The sequence below is a fragment of the Branchiostoma belcheri genome, unplaced genomic scaffold (assembly GCF_001625305.1).
Source record: "Branchiostoma belcheri isolate BF01 breed outbred unplaced genomic scaffold, Haploidv18h27 scaffold80, whole genome shotgun sequence".
NCBI lineage: Eukaryota > Metazoa > Chordata > Leptocardii > Amphioxiformes > Branchiostomatidae > Branchiostoma > Branchiostoma belcheri.
This window is the reverse complement of record NW_017804465.1, coordinates 36,973-46,865: the sequence shown is the minus strand read 5'-3', so window position 1 is coordinate 46,865 and position 9,893 is coordinate 36,973. Positions and strand designations below refer to the sequence as shown.

Below are 9,893 nucleotides of genomic sequence, written 5' to 3'. Positions count from 1 at the left end.
TTACGCATTTTATTCACGGAGTATGACCTAAACGGCTTTACACGCAGCTGAAAACAACATAATTCATCTTTAGAGTAATCCATGTTTACGTATTATCACTTTTTTATCAAAATTGTCCGAGGCTATTTTGCATATAAGTCGAAATTTTTTAACTGTGGCGATTTTTTGACCAAAAATGACAGAAAAATAGCTGTTTCTGTCGTTTTTGGCCCAAAAAACAATGTAACTGTCATTTAAAACAAAATAGCCTCGGACAAAAATAATAAATAGGGGGTTGGCTTTCTACTTGTACAATATCACGATGAAAAGTGTTGTTACCGCTTGCGCGTAAAGCCATGAAGTAAACAGCTTTTTTTAACCAAAATGTTGATTTTTAACCCAAAAATTCAGAAGTAGTAAAAACAAAATAACCTTTATTCAATGTGTTTCAAGTACTACTAGAACTGTGTGAAGTTAAGTTGTGGTGAGACCAAGCTATCAAAAGTTACAGCCATATGTATGAAATACTAATCATAGTTGGCCATAGGCTGCCTTAACCCAACCGAGTATACCTTGAATTTGAAACAAACTAAAAACGACCAATGCCACCTGATTGGTCTGTACTCGCATTTGTAAAGGAATGATCCCCTCCATCGTCCACAGTTCTCCGAAGATGTTGAGTCATGTGGAACATGCCTGTGTCACGTGGCCCGTTGGCAATGACCACTAGCACCAGGACGAAGAGGAAGTAAAACGCGAACTCGTACAAGGCCTTTCTCATGCTGATCTCGACGAAACGGCGGACTCGCATTTCTGCCAGCTTTGTTGAGTCCGGTGGTTCTTCACGGCATTCCCTTGCAGGTGTCGCCTGTAGGATGGGAGGACATTTCTCATGGTTGTCTACTGACGACGGTTGATATTATTTGAAACTTACAAATTTGTTTTGCACCATGATGCACCAAATGACTTTGGACTTATGTGCCATGTGGTGTTTAGAATGAGCATCCCATTGTAATTTTAAACTCATGAGTTACTGACTCAAATTCGAGTTACTCCACCTTGATGGATGACAGGTAGGCGCACACTTCCTCGTAGTCCAGCGTTGGTGTCTGATTTTCTGCGTCGTCATGAGGTTTCTAAAAGTCGACAGATGAGCATTAATGTCATAAACTTACAGAGTACAAAATTGACATGGCGTAATATGACGATACCACATCGTATTTGTGGTGCCTATGTAGATATAAAACTTTTACTAGAGTAATAGAATGGTATCCACCTTTATCAACTAATTCTTTATATTACTGTAGTCATTACACTATTTTTGCTTGAAGCACTACATTACACTATTTTTGCTCGAAATCCATAATGTTTGAAATCCACTTGCTTGGGTAGTGACTCTCCCTATATATGATATCACCGACCATATATTTTTTCTTTCATCATTCGAGATATGCAATGAATTAGTTCACTACTGATAAACTACTTAAAATAATGTTGGCTGAGATACTTAATTTTACCATTCCGAGATACCAAGGCAACTTTATTAACACTGTATAGTTCTGTACATCACCTCAAATGTTGTTGTGTACGTACGTACGTACGTAAGTACGTTGTAATCTGTGGGATCCTTACCCTCAGAACCAGCGTGAGTCCGACGGCCAACAGAACCACCTTGACGGGCTGAAGGACGAAGAGATCTGCGAAGAAGGAAGTGAAGAAGACGAAGAGCCACTCCTCAGCTTTCTTCCGGCCGTATGCCTGGCCGTACAGGATGGTGAAGAATGCAGACACGACGCAGCTAGCAAAAACCAGGAACCAGGCTTGGGGAAACAGTAGGAATTAGAACAATGTGTTATTACATAGAAACATACTTTCAAAAAGAGGAAGCATAACACTGACCCTCTGGATGGCCTGCATTGGGCAGTTCTTACCATGGTTAAAGCAAAAAATACATCTAACCTACATGTATACGTCTGTGGCTAAATAGTCCTTGTGACAATGGCAGTATCTGCAACATACTTGTATGTTACGTCTGTGAGACCTCTCAGTTCTGAGTGAGCTATACAACATATAATGTACAGTCTATCTGTTACAGTAAAAGTACCTAACCTTATAAAGTATTTTCTTTTGATCAGCATTTCTTACCTATGAAAACGCACCACCACGGAAGAATACATCCTTTTTTCTTTTCCTCAGTCATCTTGCTATCTGGAAGAAAAAAACAACAACTCCTTTTATTATTCGAATGAAAGCTCATCTGTGTTGGTAGAATACATAGTTAAAGAGTTTGACTTGTTCCAACACAATAAGGAGAACTCACCATAAATTTTCGGCTGATCCCGTCAACCTTCGTCAGATTTGTGATGCAATCGCTGACTTTCCGGAAGTCGGAAACGTGATGACGTCAGGAGTGCATCCTTTTATGATTAGCAAACGTATATTTATCATTATAACGATGACCTAGGATCCGATATGAAATTTAGAAGGCAGCTTCTATTATAAAACATGAAGAATACCACCCACCACTGTATGGTTGTCTGTAGAAGTCCCAGGCCTTGTCAAGTTTTTGGAGCTCGATTTCTTCAAGACTTACGACGTCTGAATCTGAAGTTATCGAGGAAGCTGCAGATCGGAGAAAGATGTTATGATTTTTGGTACGCTATGAAGACGATGAGAAGCTTGAAAAAGTACAGAAACTACACAATGCATCACTTATTGTGACATTTGAATACACCTTACTAATTCCTAACACGGTTATCTACTTAAGAATATTTTCATGTAGTTCCACTTTATTCCACTTTCCATATCAAAATTAATCAGTCGTGCCATACATAGTACAGTTATGATATCTGATCGTATCTACAATGTACATGGCTGTAGTTTGATATCTGATTACTTTAAGTTTTGATTTAAAATCGTCACAAACAACCATTCCATACTTGACGTTACAACAATTAACATGTTCCCGAGTTTTACTAGTAGCATATTTTCCTACCCACCGCTTGAACCACATTGATCTTTGGCCTTCTTCTCTGGTGGAGATGCAACATGGCGGAAAATCTCCACTATGGCCAGGTTGATGGGGAAAATGATGAGGCAACTTTGCACAGCGATCATGAACTGCAAGTAGTGTGAAATCAATAAGTCATGAATCATATCTGTCATCTGTATTTTTAATTGCATATATATTTATAGCTAGCAGGATTTATTGACATATTCTATGCATCCACTTAACGTTGAGGCAGCCGCCTCCCAAACACAGCCAGTTTGTCATTTTCTTTTTTAACCTGGAGAAATTGGTACCTGGGCCCACGATATCGGGATCTGCACTTTGAAACCAAGGATGTCGATTGTAGGAGGCGGGCCGAAGTCATTTTCCCGTCGGAAGAACGCGATGTTGGTGACCATGGTGCAGAGTAAGAGGGACAGGCAACAGGACACCCGCTGGACACGAGTGAAGGGACTGTAGGCAGGTCGTCCCAGCACCGAGGCCCACAGGTGACCATCCTTGAAGGCCTTTTGAACACGGAATAAATCATTGTACTAAATAAACAACAGGAATGGCACGGAGGGTTCTACTGTAGACAATACATCTGTCATAATATCATGTACATTAATGATATGGGTCCCCAACTTATCCAGAATTTTTACCAAAAGAATTTAATGAAGGCACATATATTTTTGATGGATGGTAAAAATATGATCCCATGAATGTACCTTGGATGTTTGGGACCCAAAGACGTGCCTAAGGGTCGACAGTTGTTCGTCGGTAGCTGACGAGAGCAAACAATCCACCCTTCCGTCGCCTTCCTCCACAGCTAACCATCTGTGATACGCAACAAAAACTGTCTTTTAAATACAGCTTTTAGCAACGGGATAGAGTACAGAAAACTAGAAACACCTGGCGTATCTAATAACCTTAGTCCACCTTTTGCCTTCATATCATGTATTCACATTATGCTGTTTTTAAGTTCTAGACCATGGATCTTTGAACATTACCTCTGACACAGGAAAGAGTACTTCTTGCCATCGCTAAGGTCTTGCAGGATGATTTTGTCCAGGAACCTGTGGATTGGACAAACAACAACAACAACGACAACGTTATAAGATACTGCGCATAACATACAATGGGCAGCAAAACACTTGAGAGAGACTTGGCGTGACAGGTTGCGGTTTAGTGTAGGTAAATCAATCAATGCGGGTTTGATAGTCTGCAGTTTGATAGTTTGATAATTGCGGGTAGTCAGATGTCACCCAGTCCAAAGTACTCACCATGACGGACAAGGTCCTGTGTTGTCATGCCAGATGTGCACGGCGTACAAGGATCCCAGGTGGCGACTTGTTGGCAAGATGAAAGTGTCTACTCCTCCCTCCTTGAGAATCGTGCGGTCACGGTCCTCCAGTTCATGTGGGCCAGACGTGCCCCCCTCTCCCATCAGCGTCAAAAAGACCTATTGGGAGATATTTTGGTAGTGTTTGAATGCCATATGTACGGGGCATATATGAGATATTTTGGTAGTACTAGTCGTTTAACCCTATCTAGACCGGGCTTTTTGGGCTTGGTGGGACGGGGGGGGGGGGCTCTTTCGGCCCCCCCCTCAGAACTCGCGAACGGTATATCGTAGGACCACCAAATTTTCAGAGGATGGTGTACTAGTAAAAATTTATCTGTCGTTGTGACGTAATATGACGTCATTATGACGTCATTAATGTGATTTTACTGGCCAAAACCGTCTAGATAGGTTATTACCTGAAAACTAAACAGTTTACGACATAACTTTACCAAAAGTGTTTATGACAGAATATTAGGATGTACTAAGTCTTATGTTGCCCATAGCAACACCGGTGACGTCATAAAATGACGTCATGCATATATTACCTATCCGCCATCTTGGATCATCAATCTTGAATTTTGAAAAATATATTTTTTTTCAGGATAAAGCCTAAAATACATTGTAAACAGACTAAAGACGTTCATATGAACCTTTTTGTAAAAAAGAAATGGGAGTATTGATGAAATTTTAAGGAAAATAAGCTGTATTTACCTGATCTAATGATATGGTCCGCCATCTTGGATTTGGGCCAATGACGTCATCAAATTAGCATAAATTATGCATTTTTGATGATAAAATTTACATATAATTATGTGTGATGTTATTTATATTAGAAACAATGTGTAACTTGACATTAAACCCATAAAATTCTGTTGTTTAAATGGAAATTATTAAATTTTGCAAAAAATGCCTGTCAGAAACCCGTTGCCATGGCAACAAGAAAAATCATAATCTTATTCCACTGATACAGATTTGTTGCCAACAATATTTTAGGTAAAGTCACCAAGTTTGGCGGTTTTAGCTCTAGCCGTTCAGACGCTAGGTGACATCAAAGTTGCCGCGGGCACTTTTAGCCCCCCCCCCCGGTCTAGATAGGGTTAATACCAAATGTACGGACCGTATATGGAATATTTTGGCAGTGGTGGATGCCAAGCTTAAGTGTACGGGGCGCATAATGTGGTGTAAGTTATATCATTTCAAAAGATAACACTTCGATAACAATATGAAATCACAAATAGCTATATAATGTAAAAATGTTCTAGTGAAAAAAGGCGAATGAAACTTACCCTGGCAGATGTGGATGACTCGGATCTCGATCCCGTCAGAACTGTGATCTGGTAAAAGTGATCGTGAAAACGTCCCTGATCTCCGCGAAGGATCGTTGCCCCGATCTGGGAAACCATAGCAGAGAGACATAACTATGGTTACATGCCGTGGTGTTACATGCATCAGGCATGGAACATGCATGAAAGAAAATTTTATTCTTCGTAATTCGTAAGGAACTGTATACAATTCATACAATTCCATAATTCATAGCCAGGTGGGCAAATTCCTTCCTGTATTTAATAATGAAAATCGCTGTCGGGTCCCCACATCAATTTTTAAAAAGTATGCAGTGCTATACTGTCTGTAAAGAATCAAGCTTTATGATATGATTTAAATGATTTAACTAAGCACTGATGATGATGATGAAGCAACGATCTGTAAGAAAAACTTGAACGCAGCGCAAACACGGATCACATACCTTCTTTTTTTAATTTCCAACATGCAAAAATACAATACATAGTAGTGACGCACGCAAGCAAAATGCTTATATTCACGTCACCACTGGACATAAGATAAAAATTACATCACAAAACATGGGTATCGTCCAGGTAACAAAAGAACAGAGTTTAGCTATTAAGATATTATAAATGTATACAAAAGTATAAATCAGTTGTTAAATCGCTTAGATTCAGAAAGATATAGCTGTGTAATAACGAGTATTTGAGAGTTGACTTAAGATGACATAACAGAAGACTTACATACCTTTTTTGAATCTTGTCTGTCTTTGCGCCGGGCCCAGATCACCACGAGGATGTAGATCCCGAACAGAACGCTGACCGCGATGATGACAACTGGGTTCTCCGCTGGGTTCACTAATGAAGGGATGTTATATTGCAGTCAGGAAAAAATGACATGAATACAGATATTACAAAAGGCCTTGGCGGCACTTCTTTCAGTTCCTCAATCCTGAGCTATCTGATGTCCGTACGTGTAATATGAATGAATGAGCTTGAATGAGGTGTTTGCCTTTAACTACATATTTGTTATACCTTTTATGGCGATCATTGAGTGTTTGGAGGATTGCATTAGATGTGTGTTGTTTGATCTTACGATTTCGAAGCGTCTCGAGGATGTTGAGTTTGTTCGGTGCAATGAAGAATGTAAAGCCGGACCCAAACGCTGTCAGATGGTCGCACCGGCAGTGAGACAAAGCGGCGCTGCTGAGAGGACCGGGCTGTACATGGGCAAGGAAGCAGAATGAAAGCAAACACAGCCTCTATGTTACGTTTCATCACCAAATGTTGTTTTTATATTCTGTTGACATGATACAGACTTGACAACGGTCTACCTAATTGCTTATTTCAACATCGCAATATGATGGTTTTGATTAGGGTTTTCAGGAGAACACAAACCTGGCAACCGTCTGACTCGAAATCTTCGCTTTCCTCGTTGAAGTAGAGACATTGTGTGGAGAAGATCTGAAGTGTGTAGTTCAGTGTGAAGTTCTTTCCCCGATACTCCGAGAAACCGAGGGGCTTACATCGCCTTGTTCAGTTTGCGGTACGTGCTCCACCCCTGAATTGTGTTGAAAAGCATGTCTTAAAGAGTTTGCTCAGTGCAAAGCCACACATGCCAGTGCCAGGCACTGAACTAGCGCTCACTGCAGTATTTCTCCTCCATAGAAAAGCTTGACTTACTGACTCAATAGGGCAAGAACGGGTTACAAAGGCAGCTCGAGAAATCCTTTAAGTGTCTTTCTCATGGGCACAAGATCGATGGCAGGATTCGAACCTGGGACCTCAAGGCTCGTTTCTGAGCCCAATACTCTGGCGCTTACGACTCCACTTTTGTTGTGAAATATTTGAACTTTGTAACGAGGCTTTGATACATATATGGTATGCATGTGAACAAGAACTAGAATCTTATCCATACAATTTTACACAAAATCCATTTTATAGCTATGTATAATTTTGAATGGTGCGTGCGTTAATACCTAGGTAGTGCATGTGCTCCACTGGATCCTTAGGGTCTACGTCACTTCCGGGTATGAACCACGTCCACCGGTCTGCTGCCATGGTTTCAGTTGGGCCCAATGACAGGGTGAACAGGTCGGCATCATCTGAATGTTAGTACACAAACATCACATTCCTTTAAGTATTTGTATGCAAATATGAAGTCTGTCAAAGTCGTCCATGTGCGGTCCTGGCGTGTTTTATTTCGCTCACAACAGCGATTTTTATTCTTAGAAGTAACCAAATACAGCACATGCAATGAAGGTAGTACAATTTGATAGCTTTAAACATTGTTTAGAGTTAGATTTAGGTTAGGTGTAAAAAGTCGTTCAGTGTAATACAGCTAGCTGCCGCCGCGCCGCGTGCCTACGAAGCTGGTGTGTTACACCGGCTATACAGTTTATAAACCACGGGAACAGTGGGCATGTTGGCCTAGCTAGAGGCAGGGAGATGGCTTATGTTGGCCCTGGAAATATTTTGGAGAAAGGGGCTAAAAGGTAGTGGCTGGAAAGAAATCAGCCAAATGGACAGAGGATATGAACCTTTTCTGTTAAAAAAACACAATTTATAACGTAAACAAACCTGGCAGTGGTAATGTTGTGTTCCTGTCGAATTCGTCAATCCGGCGAGGTTTGTCCCCTCGCTTCAGGTACAGTCGGACAGACACATTCGCCAAATGGGGCGTCACGGTGAGGTGCAGGGACCTCCCCTCAGTCATGTTGAACTGGTGAGTCTGCAAAATTACAAGCATCATTTACCGACCGACAATGCAACCGTCAGGATGTATATATGGGTCTACTGGACGGGTCACTGAAAAAAGAGAACTGCGAAATTTAGGGCTATGTACTAGTAATAATAGCCCTTTTCGTCAGAGACAAAACGGACAATCAGAATTATACGTTAGATGAGTCTAGCAAGGACGGTCTAATTGCTTGTACGTCAAACATGGCTTTTTAGTCAAGATGGAACACATACGGTACGGTTAAACAGTGCTGACCAGAAATCTTCTCGGGGTAACAATTCTAGGAGTAAAAGATCGCATAGTTACACTTATGTTTTTGCTCCCAGATGGTGCTGTCGTCCCAAGCTCGGTCATTGTTCGTCCATTCTGGGATGACTCCGACAAGCGTCGTGTGAAAACCTCCACAGGATCTGTTAAGTCGCGGATCTCCAAAGGCCTGCCGTTCCGCAAGAACTGTAGCCCTCCTACTTCCGACTTGACATCGTCAGACGTTTTGACAAAGGCGTAAGGGTTCCGCGGTGTCTTGAAATTCTTCAAAACAAACAAAAAAGGATTGGTTGAGATGGAAACTCGGAGGATCTTTGCATGAGCTAACTACACCGATATCTAGCCTGTGTTTACACAGTCTCTCACTTGCTGGAGTAAAGGAGCGGGGGATTGAAAATCTAGCACGAGCAAAGAGAAAATTCTCAAGCGAGTTCTTATCATCTTGATAAGAATTTATTACCTACCTCTATTCCGACGTCTTCCTCTGTTTCACAGCTATCCCCAAGCAACCCTGACAAGCTGGATACCACGAAAAACGTAGAGCTTCCCAGTTGGTTATTTGCCCGGAAAACGTGCGGTTGCCCGTTTGTAGAATCACACCGCTGTTTTTCAACGGCCAAGTTAAATTCACCTACAGAGAACGTCGTCGGGCTCTCCCCCGGGACTTTCTGGTCTAGTACAGCAGCGTTCAGCTTCCCGATTGCAACAAAAGTTGTCTGTGTTGCATTTTTGTTCTGTAACCGAAGTGTATGCAAATTGAAGATGTGAAGATATGGCACCCCTTGAATGTTGGCAAATTTTTTCCAATATGTAATAACGAATAAAAAAGTTCTCGGCATCCAGACAGCAGCTTCTTTGAATTACTACCAACACTGAACTCTAAATATGCCATGTTTCTTGATGAATAAAAAGCAATAAGAAACCGAAAAACGTAATTTCATAGTATAACTAGAATTCCGAGATCTCATACCTCCATGAAATATGATCTTGATATGTAAATTTCTTCTTTAATTGTTCAAATGACCTCTGCATTAACATGATATATGCATCGTGATGTATGTTAACTTTTGATTAACTTACAGATGTCCCAAGTATGGCATTCTCATCATTCACCATTACGAAATCATAGAATTTTCACATTAATTATGCAATTTAGGTCATCATTTGCATAATTAGTATCTGTTGAAGTTCCGCCTGCCATAGGCTACATAGTATAATGTAAAACACTGTAATTATAGAATTTCCTCATTAATTATGCAAATAAAGTCCTCATTTGCATAATTTACATTAATT

The 9,893-nt window shown here is 40.8% G+C and overlaps 1 protein-coding gene across 1 annotated transcript; it reads right to left on the bottom strand.

The window, feature by feature from the left end:
* Positions 1-27: 27 nt before the first annotated feature.
* Positions 28-8,309, bottom strand: LOC109486434 (polycystic kidney disease protein 1-like 2). Its single transcript, XM_019790265.1, has 17 exons — positions 8,174-8,309; positions 7,595-7,698; positions 6,992-7,096; positions 6,690-6,813; positions 6,342-6,451; positions 5,600-5,704; positions 4,252-4,430; positions 3,979-4,044; positions 3,697-3,805; positions 3,283-3,495; positions 2,979-3,099; positions 2,503-2,601; positions 2,125-2,187; positions 1,612-1,799; positions 1,038-1,115; positions 604-847; positions 28-47 (listed from the first exon to the last, which is right to left on the bottom strand). The coding sequence occupies exons 1-17, from the start codon at positions 8,307-8,309 to the stop codon at positions 28-30; spliced, it is 2,064 nt and encodes a 687-aa protein (XP_019645824.1).
* Positions 8,310-9,893: the final 1,584 nt, after the last annotated feature.